At 40.5% G+C, this 14,768-nt stretch overlaps 1 protein-coding gene across 2 annotated transcripts in view; it reads right to left on the bottom strand.

Annotated features, from left to right (window-relative positions):
* Positions 1 to 11,246, bottom strand: part of casp7 (caspase 7, apoptosis-related cysteine peptidase) — a 28,067-nt gene extending 16,821 nt beyond the window's left edge. The window contains exons 1-2 of one of the 2 annotated variants that reach the window (XM_036955611.1): positions 11,112 to 11,246; positions 6,319 to 6,428 (exon numbers count right to left, since the gene is read on the bottom strand). In XM_036955611.1, coding sequence (XP_036811506.1) covers positions 6,319 to 6,428 — 110 coding nt within the window. In that variant the 5' untranslated portion in view covers positions 11,112 to 11,246. Of the gene's footprint in view, positions 1 to 6,318; positions 6,429 to 10,251; positions 10,594 to 11,111 lie in introns of those variants that run through there. The other variant, XM_021575465.2, reaches the window with a different exon arrangement.
* Positions 11,247 to 14,768: the final 3,522 nt, after the last annotated feature.

Raw genomic sequence — 14,768 nt, 5'->3', positions numbered from 1 at the left:
AAACTTTTGACTGGTACTGTACATTTGTACGGAAGTCGAAACATCTAAACTTGACATGAAATGAAGAGGACTGGTGAAAGTAAAAAGTATGAGGACCTTATCTGTGGCACAGTGGATTAGTTCATGGTTAAAACTACAAAGGTCACAGATGCAAGTGGGGAACAAACCTACAGTTGAAGTCGGAAGTTTACATACACCTTAGCCAAATACATTTCAACTCAGTTTTTCACAATTCCTGACATTTAATCCTGGTAAAAATTCCCTGTTTTAGGTCAGTTAGGATCACCACTTTATTTGAATAATGTGCAATATCAGAAAAATAGTAGAGAGAATGATTTATTTCAGCTTTTATTTCTTTCATCACATTCCCAGTGGGTCAGAAGTTTACATACACTCAATTAGAATTTGGTAGCATTGCCTTTAAAATGCTTAACTTGGATCAAACGTTTTGGGTAGCCTTCCACAAGCTTCCCACAATAATTTGTGAATTTTGGCCCGTTCCTCCTGACCGAGCTGGTGCAACTAAGACAGGTTTGTAAGGCCTCCTTGCTTGCACATGCTTTTTCAGTTCTGCCCACACATTTTCTATGGGATTGAGGTCAGGGCTTTGGTCATGGCCACTCCAATACCTTGACTTTGTTGTCCTTAAGCCATTTTGCCACAACTATGGAAGTATGCTTGGGGTCATTGTCCATTTGGAAGACCCATTTGCGACCAAGCTTTATCTTCCTGACTGATCTCTTGAGATGTTGCATCAATATATCCACATAATTTTCCTTCCTCATAATGCCATATATTTTGTGAAGTGCACCAGTCCCTCTTGCAGCAAAGCACCCCCACAACATGATGCTTCCACCCCGTGCTTCACGGTTGGGATGGTGTTCTTCGGCTTGCAAGCATCCCCCTTTTTCCTCCAAACATAACACTGGTCATTATGGCCAAACAGTTCTATTTTTGTATCATCAGATGAGAGGACATTACTCCAAAAAGTACAATCTTTGTCCCCATGTGCAGTTGCAAACCATTTTTTTATGGCGGTTTTGGAGCAGTGGCTTCTTCCTTGCCGAGCGCCCTTTCAGGTTATGTCGATGTAGGACTGGTTTTACTTTGGATAGAGATACTTTTGTACCCGTTTCCTCCAGCATCTTCACAAGGTCCTTTGCTGTTGTTCTGGGATTGGTTTGCACATTTCGCACCAAATTACGTTAATCTCTAGGAGACAGAACGCTTCTCCTTCCTGAGCGGTATGACGGCTGTGTGGTCCCATGGCGTTTAAATTTGCATACAATTGTTTGTACAGATGAACGTGGTACCTGTGCCCAGACCGCTGCAGAGTACGCACTCACCTCCCGGACCGTGACAGCCTCCAGCGGATGAAATGAGCCGGCACTCCGCACCCTATTCAGAAGAGGACAGCGCGAAGAGATCCAGACGGAGCTGGTGTGTCGAGACAACCTCATTGGAAGCACTCATCACGATGGCCATCCATCTGGATAATGTTCTTCGGGAACGTCGGCACCTCCATCGCATCTCGCTCTCCTCCTTTGGCCTTCCTGAGACAAAGCCTGAACCCAAGGAGGTAAGGTCCACACACCTCACCGTGGCAGAGCGATGCTGTCGGAGATGGCTGGGGCTCTGACCCTATTGCGGTCAGGAGGGGCACCAGCTTCAACGGTGTCCAGTGTGTCCCAACCAGGGGTCCACGAGGGCTGAGGGACGGCACCGTGATCATCCATTTCCCATGGTAGGCGTGAGTTTTCCATCATCACTTTCCACCAAATCCTTTCTGGTTTAAATTTCACTGGCTGGCTGGCCCTCATGTGTTGTTTCTGTAGCTCTAGTGGACTCCGGTGCCGCAGGAAATTTCATGAACAAGTTCAAGCACTAGATAGTTGACCACTGGGATCCGGGACAATCACACACACATCACAGCACCACTCACCATCACTGTGGGACCCTTCACCAAGAAACCATCCTCGACCTCCCAATGCTCCAACGTCACGACCCCACCATCTCCTAATCAAGGATGGAGGTCACTGCCTGGGCACCCTGATGTCGGAAGACCTGCTTTCCCTTACCCGGTGATTCCACGTCAGTTGAGAGTCCTGTGGTTGCCCTCCAGGCCGACATCGCAGATGTTTACTAGGATCTCTGAGAGGTTTTCTCCCAAGACCCGCGCCACAAGTTTCCCTCTTCATCGCCCCTGGGACTGTGCCCTCAACCTGCTAGCAGAAACTACGCCTCCGCGCAGCCGCGTCTACCCAGTCGCTGGCTGAAACCAAGGCTATGGAAGAGTACATCCAACAGGGTTTCATCTGCTTCTTCGTGGTCAAAGAGGGAGGTCTACGTCCGTGCATAAACTACAGATGTCTCAATTTCATCACCACCAAGTACCGCTACCCTCTTCCGGCCGCCATCGAACAGCTCCGTGGGGCCCGGTTTTTCACTGGACTGGACCTGGCGGAGTGCCTACAATCTGAACGGCATTCAGCACAATGTCTGGCCACTACGAGTACTTGGTGATTCCTTATGGATTAGCCAATGCTCCACTCCCCTTCTTGGTCAAATAGCCCTTACACAGCCTGGATGCGTGTTGGGTTATTGTCCTTTTGAAGAACAAATTATAGTACCACTAAGCACAAAGAAGACAGTATGGCGTATCGCTGCAGAATGCTGTGGTAGACATGCTGGTTAAGTGTGTCTTGAATTCTAAATAAATCAGACAGTCTCACCAGCACAGCAAAATTTCCTTCCACTCGGCGTCGTCCAATTAACAAAAAATATTGCCGTAAAGCGTGTGATTTGCGACATAACAAAATAAACGATAGAGCATAATATGAAACAATAGATGTTTTTTTATCGTTTGTTTCATTATCTCGCAAATCACACTCTTTACGGCAATATTTTTTTGTCAATTGGACAATGCTTTGTGTTCTTCCACACGTGCCTTGTGGAAGGAGATTTGAAACACAAACAAACATGGAGGAGAGTGAATGTGACAGAGACACGGAGCTCGTACCTAAGAGAGGGGCTACTTCGGTCACATGGATGTGGTTTGGGTATGACAAGTCTGACATGGACCAGAAAACCATCCTCTGCCAAATATGTCGCAGGCCGGTCCCGACCACAGACTCTAACACCACTAACCTCTTTTACCTACGCAAGAATCATGTGGAACAGGCCGGTCCCGACCACAGGATCAAACACCACTAACCTCTTTTACCACCTACGCGGGAGTCATGTGGAACAGGCCGGTCCCGACCACAGGATCAAACACCACTAACCTCTTTTACCACCTACGCAGGAGTCATGTGGAACAGGCCGGTCAGGCCGGTCCCGACCACAGGATCAAACACCACTAACCTCTTTTACCTACGCAAGAATCATGTGGAACAGTACGGAGAGAGTCTACAGATGAGACCCCAAAAAGTACAGTCGAGGGCTCAAAACATACCCCCGACTCAAAACGTTGCAAGAGGCTTTTGCCCGCGGCAAACCATATGGCAAAGAATCACGAAGAGGGAAGGAGATAACAGCTGCCGTTACAACGTACATCTGCAAAGACATGGCCCAGATTCACACTGTCAAGAAACGGGGGTTTCGTGAGTTGGTGCTAACACTCAACCCAAGGTACCAAACGCAAATTGAAATGACACATATTAATGCCAAAATAACTTGCAAAACAGGCAAGACACCCCCCCAAAATATAAATATACATATATATATTTTAGGCCTAAATTTTGTTTGCAACTATAGTTTAAGTGTTTTCCATTGACCTTTTAAGATTTTATACATTAATATTTTGATACATGCTTAATTGAAAATTTGCACAAAGGTTCTACATAAAATGAGAAATAATCAAATACGAGGAAGTACATTTTATTTGTTGAGTATAATTCAAAATGTAAGAAATAGGCCTTTACATGTGGTCATTTTATATAAACTATTGATTCATTGAATTTACAGAAAATGTGCTGTATCAATATGTACCTTTATATGAAATGAACTATATCGGATATGAGATTTTGGCCATATCGCCCAGCCCTACTGTGAAGCATTTATTTGGGCTCCAATCTGAGGTGCAGTTAACTCTAATGAACTTATCCTCTGCAGCAGAGGTAACTCTGGGTCTTCCTTTCCTGTGGCGGTCCTCACGAGACCCAGTTTCATCATAGCGCTTGATGGTTTTTGCGACTGCACTTGAAGAAACTTTCAAAAAGTTCTTGAAATGTTTCGTATTGACTGACATTCATGTCTGAAAGTAATGATGGACTGTCCTATAAAATGTGGCCTAAATTAATCTTAAAAAATCCATCAACATAGCATATTATTTATGCAAATAAAACACCAACATTTTAAGGCTTTAAAGAGGTGTACATCCATTTTTTTTTTTTTTAATTATGCCAAAGTTTAGGGTTATTTTCTCTTTGCCCTCCATTGTTTCTTTTCCCATTTTCTAAATCTCCAAATAACAATCTGTGCATGTGCCACAAACCTAGGCCCAGATTTCAATACCCCAGGTACATTATACGAGTGTTGTGTTAGTGTAGTTATTGAACCTTCCATTTTGGACTCTCAATGTCGAGTCCTTCCTAATATTGCGTTGCACCCCCTTTTACTCTCAGAGTAGCCTCAATTAGTCATGGCATGGACTCTACAAGGTGTCGAAAGCGTTCCACAGGGATGCTGGCCCACGTTGACTCCAATGCTTCCCAGTTGTGTCAAGTTGGCTGGATGTTCTTTGGGTGGTGGACCATTCTTGATACACACAGGAAACTTGGGTGAAAAACCCTGCAAACGTTCCAGTTCTCGACACAAACCAGTACGTCTGGCACCTTTTTAAAATGTTTAATTCAACCTTTAATTAACAAGGCAAGTCAGTTCAAAACCAATTTTTATTTTAATATGAGAGCCTACCGGGGAACAGTGGGTTAACTGCCTTGTTCACGGGCAGAACGACAGATTTGTACCATGTCAACTCGGGGATTCGATCCAGCAACCTTTCCGTTACTGGCCCAACGCTCTAACCACTAGGCACCTACTACCGTACCCCGTTCAAAGGCACAAATCTTTTGTCTTGCCCATTCACCCTTTTAACGGCACACACACAATCCATGTCTCAATTGTCTCAAGGCTTTAAAATCCTTCTTCAACCTGTGTCCTCCCCTTCATCTACACTGATTGAAGTGGATTTGATAAGTGAACGATACTTTCTGAAGGCACTGTATAATCAATACACAACTTCCAAGGAGTAGGGTATTTGACGCAAACATAAAAAGTATAACTTTTCCAATGTATACATTTACATAATCACATTCACTCATGGAAGGCAATTAGGCCCTGGCCAGCAAACAAAATATCTTGCTTCATTTTGTAAATGATTGTCATTTAGTTTACTGATTTGAAAAGACAAAATGTTTTTACTCTCTTCTTGCACACTCTGCATGGCTCGAGAACAATGACGTGATGTTGTACACAATTTGAGGACCCTTTTTGGCTCTAGCGCTACTTTCAAAACTACTGGCTTAAAAGTATTTTTGTTAAACTCTGCAGCCTCCCTTTCAGACAGTCATGCACTTACATGATGTTGTATGCATGTGTGGGTTCTAATTGTATGTCTCAAAGTACTTCAACTTGGCCTAGAAGTACTGTAGTTGATTCGGCCACATTATTTGAAAATACTAAAATACACAGAAAATAAGTATTTACAATACAAATACTTAAATATGCAAGTATTTGAACACAGGTCTGTTTAATTGCACGTAACCTGCACTGAAAGCAGTAGATAAGGTTTGTAGCACCCCCTTGTGGTGAAAATTAGTTGAGGGGGAAATCACATATCACACATGGTTCTTCCCCCTTCACTAATTTATTGAAACACTAATTATATATATTTTTTTTTATTTCCACCAACAGACTTTCAATAGTCTGAACATTAACACTCTTAAATGTTATGCTTCTACTTTTTTTTAATAGGCTGTTCTTGATTCTGGCTGTTGGTCGACCAATAAATATAGATTTTAAAATGATTACTCAGTTAAATATCGGTCCGAAAAGTCTGTTAATTGAATTTCATTCATGTTTTTATAGTTCATTTTACAGGCTTTAGACAGGCATAATATCTTAATATTATAAATGCCTTATGAGTTAAGTACCACTGTCCTACCATAAAACCCCAAATTTAAGATTGTATGGCTGTTGTTTATGTGTAGCTTCAAAATATGATTCTAGTGAGTCCTTGCATGTAGTGTATAGCTCCGCCAGGTTAAGACTGTTGATACATGCACCTCTTTCATGTCTTTTGGACAAGGTACTCACAATCCAAAGAGGAGGAATCTTCCCTTTCGGTCAGGTTTGGCATCTGTTACATCTTCAAGCTCCTCGACTTCTCCCTCTAGCGGAGTAACATCAGGTTCTTCTGCCGCCATCTATGTCACACACACAAAACATCAGCCAATTTATATAAACAGACATAACATAAATTATATTTCTTACATGGCTCCAGCTGGGCCTATTCATTAAAGCTACATTCCAGGATTTGAACAAATAAATAAATAAATAAATAAATAAATAAATACAAAATCCCCGCCACTTGGAATACAGCTGAGGGATGGGGTCAGGGAAATGTAATCTCTTCTAAATTCATAGAAAGTGCTCTAGATACAAGGACTGGCAGTCTTTGACATCCAAGATAGGTTTAATCCAGTGAGTCCCACCAGCGTGATTTACAACTACCTGCCCATTTTCAACATTATGTGTTTAACATTAGTCTGTGTGATTTAACAGCGTCTAAGCTAGAGCAGTGTTTGTGAGACAAGGGCGGATCCCGAAGGGGCTCAGGCCGGATCTTTTTTTACAAAAACGTCTGTACAGTCAATGGTTTGAGCTACAAACTATTAAAGCTATCTATGAATAGTTGAGACTCTCAAATACGCACGTGGAAACATGTTTTACTCTATGATACTCACAAGCTACACAAGCGTCTTTAGAAGTTAAGGGGTTCTTCTACATAGAAGATCATAGGAAATCCCAGGACATAGTGTCTATAATAATCTTACAGTTGCTGTCACAAACGCCACGCTGCTGTCACTGACTAGTTGGCTATTAATTTCAATACAATAGCCCATCTGTGTAAAGGACCGACGAGTTGTGCGTTCCGAGATGCCGTTCTGCACACCACTGATGTACTGCGACATTATTTGTCTGTTTGTGGCCCGCCTGTTAGCTTGCATGATTCTTGCCATTCTCCTTCGACCTCTCATCAACTAGCAGTTTTTACCCACAGGACTGCCGCTGACTGGATGTTTTTTTGTTTGTCGCACCATTCTCGGTAAACCCTAGACACTGTCATGCATTAAAAGCCCAGGAGGCCGGCCGTTTGATATACTATCATACCACGCTCAATGTAACTTAGAATGGGCAAAACGAGTGACCTAACGTTTAATCAAAAAGTTAATGAATGCCTCAATGCCCGTCTGTCTGCTTTAAATAGCAAGCCGCGTGACTCACTGTCTGTAGGAGCGAACCATGTGAATGGGGTGGTGTACCTAATAAACAGGCCCCTGATTGTACAGCATTCATATAAATACATTTTTATCAGGTTTTGCTTTGGCGGACCTTATTTTTGTATTGACACATTTAATGATATGGATATTTAAGCTACAGAATAGATTACCATAACTAGCTAGCTAATGTTATATTTGCTTTCGCAAACACAAGGCATTAACAAGGCATTCCGCCTTATCAATAGGGTTCTCAACTATAAACACCGCTACCGGAGGGACATTGAACTACAATCCCGACACTGTTTACATTTTGAAACGTCAATAATCAACGCTTGCGATACGATTTTAGAAACATATGGTGCGCTGTAACATGGAGATATGGGCATGTGGGAACAATAATCCTAGCCATATAAAAAGGTGTGTAGTAATTTAACCTTTTTTTTTTTAAACTTAATTATCGCTGATACCAATGTTTCCAAAACCGTACCTCATGCAATGTGTTAACATTCAGACTGAGCTTCGGGGCACTTAAAACTCCCCCGCCAGAAGATTCCTTATTCTATTCTAATGTATGGTATTTTAGTCAATGCCACTGACATTGCATATCCTAATATTTATATATTTCTTAATTCCATTATTTTACTTTAGATGTGTGTATTGTTAGATACTTCTGCACTGTTGGAGTTAGGAACACAAGCATTTCGCTACACATGCAATAACATCCGCTAAATATGTGTATGTATACAATCAAATGTGATTTGAATAGATGCTAGGTAGAACTGATATAGCTACAGTGCCTTGCAAAAGTATCCATCCCCCTTGCCGTTTTTGCTATTTTGTTGCATTACAACCTGTAATTTAAATATATTTTTATTTGGATTTCATGTAATGGACATACACCAAATAGTCCAAATTGGTGAAGTGGAAACAAAACTACGGAAAAGTGGTGTGTGCATAGATAACCCTGAAGGAGCTGCAAAGCTCCACAGCGGAGATTGGAGTATCTGTCCATAGGACCACTTTACACCGTACACTCCACAGAGCTGGGCATTAGGGAAGAGTGGCCAGAAAAAAAGCCATCACTCAAATAAAATAAGAACACATTTGGTGTTCGCCAAAAGGCATGTGGGGGACTCCCCAAACATATGGAAGAAGGTACTCTATAATTTAGCTTTTTGGCCATCAAGGAAAACACTATGTCTGGCGCAAACCCAACACCTCTCATCACCCCAAGAATTTCATCCCCACAGTGAAGCATGGTGGTGGCAGCATCTTGCTGTGGGAATTTTTCCCCATCGGCAGGGACTGGGAAACTGGTCAGAACTGAAGGAATGATGGATGGCGCTAAATACAGGGAAATTCTTGGGGGAAACCTGTTTCAGTCTTCCAGAGATTTGAGACTGGGATGGAGGTTCACCTTCCAGCAGGACAATGACACTAAGCATACAGCTAAAGCAACACTCGAGTGGTTTAAGGGGAAACATTTAAATGTCTTGGAATGGTCTAGTCAAAGCCCAGACCTCAATCCAATTGAGAATGTTGTGTAAATCAAATGATACAAACCCCCAAATGTTTAATTTTAATTCCATGTTGTAAGGCAACAAAACGGGAAAAATGCCAAGGGGGTGAATACTTTCACAAGCCACTCTATATCAGTTCATAGCTTGAAGAATGATAGCCAAAAGGCCAGCAGATGGTGAAATATTGAGTTGTGTCATCTTACCGTCCAAATGCACTGTATGCAGTCGGCAATACATTCGTGTCCCTCGTGGACCGGTTCATACCTAAAACATTCTCCATTAGGGCTGCATAGGCTTGGATTTCCTCAACTTATTTTAATGCTTAATTCATGAATGACTTAATTATTTAATGAGCAGGCATGCTACTAGTGGCTAAACGCTAATCCCGAATGTTATGTATCGGCTTTATCCAATCAGGTTGAAACTATCAGCCCAGGGGTTCTGTTTCTTTTACGCCTGCTGCATTAGCAGCATCTCATTAGAGGAAAATAAGACTGTTCTCAGGGCAGACCTGGCTGTAGCTAGGTATATTAACTAAGTTAATATACACCTGAAATATTGTACTATTTTATAGTAATTTCCTATTTTTATATTGATGTCTACCCAATGTGGACCTGACAGAGACAATGGAATATTTTCAATGTTTAGTAAGTTAAATATTTTGGGCTTTGGAATTTCCATAAAAAAAACACTTTATAATGCAATTCATGTTTAAGAAAGAAAAGAAAAGAAAGTTGGCTGAACGCGATACACAATATCCGGGATTAGCATTTAGCCACTCTAGCATGGTGGTGGGAAATGGTTTCACAAAGAACGTACGCATATTTTCCACGTTTTGTCCACCGTCTCGCTATTCAATAAAGTTGAGGAAATCGAAGCCTATGCAGCTTCAATGGGTTGTTTTATGTACGAAACGAGGGATGCCAATGTATTGCCGGCTGCATACAATGCATTGGTACGGTAAACTGACACGACTCAATATCGCCATCAGCCGGCCTTGGGTCTGGAAGAATGATTGAAGTCCAAAGTTTGCAAATGCCACACCATACCAAAACCACAACCACAATTTGTCTAGCTAGAAATATCTGCTCTATATTTTGTCCAGCCAGAGGTAATTCATTTTGAGGAACGAGCCCCCGACGGAAGTCAAGTTTGGAAGCTGGCTAGCTAGCATTGCAGTAAAGTTAGTGCCACAACAAGATGATCAACAAGACAGTACGACTTACTTTTGTTTTAAGCCGTTTGTTATCTAGGGAAAAACCTTGTGTCTGTCAAAACTGGGCAAAATATAATAGCTAGTTCGCTATATAGCATAACTATTATAATTCGTGTTCGTCAAGGTGATGCACCTCCACCTTCAGCTCACAGGAAGAAAGTGAAAGTAGCGGCATAGCGTTTCTGAACATACTGATGCCGCGTTCAAAACAACTGGGGAAATACGAGGTCAAATAATGACGTCCGTGATCTTCAAGTCGGAATTCTAGAAAGAGACCCGAGTTTTTTACCCCATTAAAAAAAAAATGAGAGGCCCGAGTTGCAATTCCGAGTTGGACAACCGTTCAAATCTATTTCTCTAAATCGGAGAGATCTGTAGTCAGAGATTTCCGAGTTACGAGTTTTCACAGTTGTTGTGAACGCGGCATGTACTGTTTCTGAAGCCATGGGCGCAACAACGCGAGACTTCCGGGAACGCTGGCGAAACAGACCAAGCCGAGGCTTGAGAAGTGAAACATTCTTCCTCAGTTGTTAATTTTCTGGTAATATAAAGGCATAACCTACATTCGAGCCAATGTTATTACTACAACCTGTGTTTCGTGTTGATAACTGCGTAAATTGCTCTCAGACAAGGTAATTTATATATTCGGCTCTAATTACCCCCCCAAAACAAAATACTAACTAATATACAATTTAGATGAATTAAGACAAATACATAAACAAATTGGTTAAAAAAATAGAAAGTGGTGTCTGTTTTTAGTGACTTTGTTTTCAAAACAATTACACTTACATGAAACACAGACCTTTATATGAAGTAGTTTTAAAATTCCAGACGTAAAAATTAATGGTGAAAAACGATTGGAAACATTACCGGGTTTTATGGGTCCCCTGTGCCGGACAAGAGTCAGAAACTGCTTCTCCAATCTTCAGAATGTACAGTTTAGGTAGCACTCAAAACTTATTTTTAGGTTGTGTTTTATAAATTCACTCTTGAGTAGGGTTGAATATTTTCCTGGTATTTTACAAATGTTCCATCCCGAGAATAAATCCCTTTTCTTCTGGGTAACCTGGTATTTCCTGCCAAAAACGGAAGTGCCATTGAAAAGCATTATAAAGCATATTAATAGGCCTATGTCTGGATTTGATTAGAGTTGTGATTGAAAATTCAAGCCTGATGCTACCTGAGCCTGATGAGCCATACTTTAATTACATTTGATGAGCCCTACATTAAAGACGTTTAATGAGCCCAAACCCAAATGATTGTGCCATTATCCCAATACATATATGATATAGGCTACTGCACGACAGAAAAAACATAAAAGCCCATTGATGTAGCTAGCTATATGTTCTTGGGTAAATGCATGAAACTAGCTCCAGTAGGCTAATCTTTTTGACTGTGGACTGTATTACTGCACTGTACTTTATTATATGACTGGAATTACGCACATCGTTCAAACCATGGTAAAGCAGTGAGAGAACATGTGATTCTGGTGCAGCACATGCAGCCTACAAAGTTACAAGTATAGGCTAGTGAATTTGATTTTAATTTTGAAACATAATATAATATTTGTATAATTAGTGTATATACCTTTCATAATATTTCCCCCAATGTTATTGGCCTACCTACTCTTTCTCTCTTTATTGTTGCTGCATTCCTTCCTCCCTTTCAACAGATAAATGAAATAAGTTTAGTTGTCCTTATCTTCATCCTTCTGACATCCTTGAATAATATAGGAATATAATTAGATGCAGAAGACTTTGATTGGTTATGGGTCTGAATAAATAACTGCTATAGCCTATCGCCACCGCGCGTTTGCTCTTCTTTCAAACTACCGTTGAGCTCTATTGGCTGCTGTATATAACACTCAGCAAAAAATAGCTTGCATCCCTCTTCGAATACCTATTGGTAAAAATGTCCTGCGTGCTATTGTAGTCCAAGGAGCGTTTTTTTTTAGAAGAGGCTAGCAGAGCACAGGTGCATGCATATTGAGCAAGAGACAGAGGCTATAAGTTAGAAAACGTATTATGCATAACCCATCATTAATTTGTTAAATACAGGGCATTCGGAAAGTATTCAGACTCCTTCACTTTTCCCACATTTTGTTACGTTACAGCCTTATTCTAAAATTGATTAAATATTTTTTTCTCACATTCCACACACAATTCCCCATAACGACAAAGCGAAAACAGGTTTTTAGAAATTTTAGCAAATTGATATGTAAATAAGTTGTCCGTTTTTTAAATTATTTTTATAAGTATTCAGACCCTTTGTTATGAGACTCAAAATTGAGCACTTGTGCATCGTGTTTCCATTGATCATCCTTGAGATGTTTCTACAACTTGGAGTCCACCTGTGGTAAATTCAATTGATTGGACAGGAAATTGGACATGAAACCCCACACCTGTCTATATAAGGTCCCACAGTTGACAGTGCATGTCAGAGCAAAAACCAAACCATGAGGTCAAAGGAATTGCCCGTAGAGCTCCGAGACAGGATCGTGCCGAGCACAGATCTGAGGAAGGATACCAAAAAATGTCTGCAGCATTGAAGGTCCCCAAGGTCTTCGATTCTTAAATGGAAGAAGTTTGGAACCACCAAAATCAAATTTTATTTATATAGCCCTTCGTACATCAGCTGATATCTCAAAGTGCTGTACAGAAACCCAGCCTAAAACCCCAAACCAAGACTCACTTAATGTTCAAATGGTTTGTTCAGTTGTCCTGAGTTCACTTAATGTTCAAATGGATTGTTTTCTTAACGTTCTTTGAACGTTCTCTTTTAGTTGTATGAAGGTAGCGGGAACGTTATCTAAAGGTTACAACGTTGGGAACACACACAGCCAGGAGTACAAAATTAAATATGAAAAATTAACAGAATTATAATTTCAGTTATCAATTTGTTTTATAAAACGGGTTCGGGGGAAAATCTGCAATCTGATTGGCATAAACACACAGGCTGGCATAATGAAATATTAACAGTTCTTATTTTTGTTCTAGGGATTTACAATTTAACCCACTGAAGACATTTTTTATTTAAGTATACTCGGTCATAACAGACTTCATATGGGCAAATAAAACTCAGAATAAAAAGGTACATTTTTTGTCTTCCAAAAATTTAAAATAACTGATATTGGCACAAGATTAAGGGTATGTTTGAACATCACTAACACAATTACAGTTAACAAAAATGTACACTTAGTACAGTATACAATATAAAAAATTCAGCTCAATCTGTTTTCCATTAGGTTTCTATGGCAATCCCTTTTTAAGTAGAAATATGCTTGCAGTTCCTATGGCTTCCACTAGATGTCAACAGTCTTTAGAAATTGGTTGATGTTTTTCCTTTGAGAAATGAAGAAGTAGCCCTGTTATTTTCATGTGTCACTCCAGATGCACTCTAATGTTTTGGTGCGAGCTGAGCACAGTATTTCCCGTCTTAAATTTGATCGATTATTTACGTTTTAGGATACATCAATTTGGATTAGGAACGTTCTTTGAAATGTTTGGACAAAGTTTACAGGTAACTTATTAGATACTTTGTAGGCATGTTGGGCAAGATGGAACCGGTGTTTTTCTGAATCAAACGCGCCAAATAAATGGACATTTTGGGGATATAAAGAAGCAAATTATTGAACAAAATGACCTTTTGTGATGTTTATGGGACATTTTGGAGTGCCAACAGAAGAAGATCTTCAAAGGTAAGGCATGAATTATATCATTATTTCTCAGTTTTGTGTATCACTTGCCTGGTTGAAATCTGATTGTCATGTGTTGGTATGCTGGGCGCTGTCCTCAGATAATCGCATGGTCTGCTTTCGCCATAAAGCCTTTTTGAAATCTGACACTGTGGCTGGATTAACAAGAAGTTAATCTTTAAACCAATGTATAACACTTGTATGCTTTTTGAATTCTTATTATGAGTGTTTCTGTTTTTGAATTTGGAGCGCTGCAATTTCACTGGGAGTTGTCAAATCGATCCCGCTAAAGGGATTGGCACGCGAAGGGATCCATAAGAAGTTTTAACACTCACAATTTTAGTTAACAATTCAGGAATCTGCAATCTGATTAGCACACACACACACACACACACACACACACACACACACACACACACGGGATTACATAATTGTCTCATCTGAACACTGTCTATGGTACAGGGGACTCAAGGGCTCACTCTTCCACCACCTCCTCTGCAACCTGTAAAACAAAGAGTTCCTAATTAGTTAAATACTAATATTAGGGTTTTTAAGGATAGTGTCCTTCCCAAAATGTATCATTGCCCATTGGTATTTAACTTGTGCTTAAAAAATGTTCAGTGCTTTGACCAGAAATCAAAAATCATATACATTTGCTGGGTTTTAAATCCAAACCAGAATAGAGAAATAAAACATGACTCAATCCAATGCTTAAATGAGGGTAACCTTTGGTGAACACTTAGGGAGGTAGAGCAGGGTTTCTCAAACTATGGGTCAGGACCCAAAGTAGGCCCTGGTTATGTGAGAGGTGGGTCACATTGATAATCACATAT

The sequence above is a fragment of the Oncorhynchus mykiss genome, chromosome 20 (assembly GCF_013265735.2).
Source record: "Oncorhynchus mykiss isolate Arlee chromosome 20, USDA_OmykA_1.1, whole genome shotgun sequence".
Taxonomy (NCBI): Eukaryota; Metazoa; Chordata; class Actinopteri; order Salmoniformes; family Salmonidae; genus Oncorhynchus; species Oncorhynchus mykiss.
This window is presented reverse-complemented; position numbering and strand designations above follow the sequence as displayed.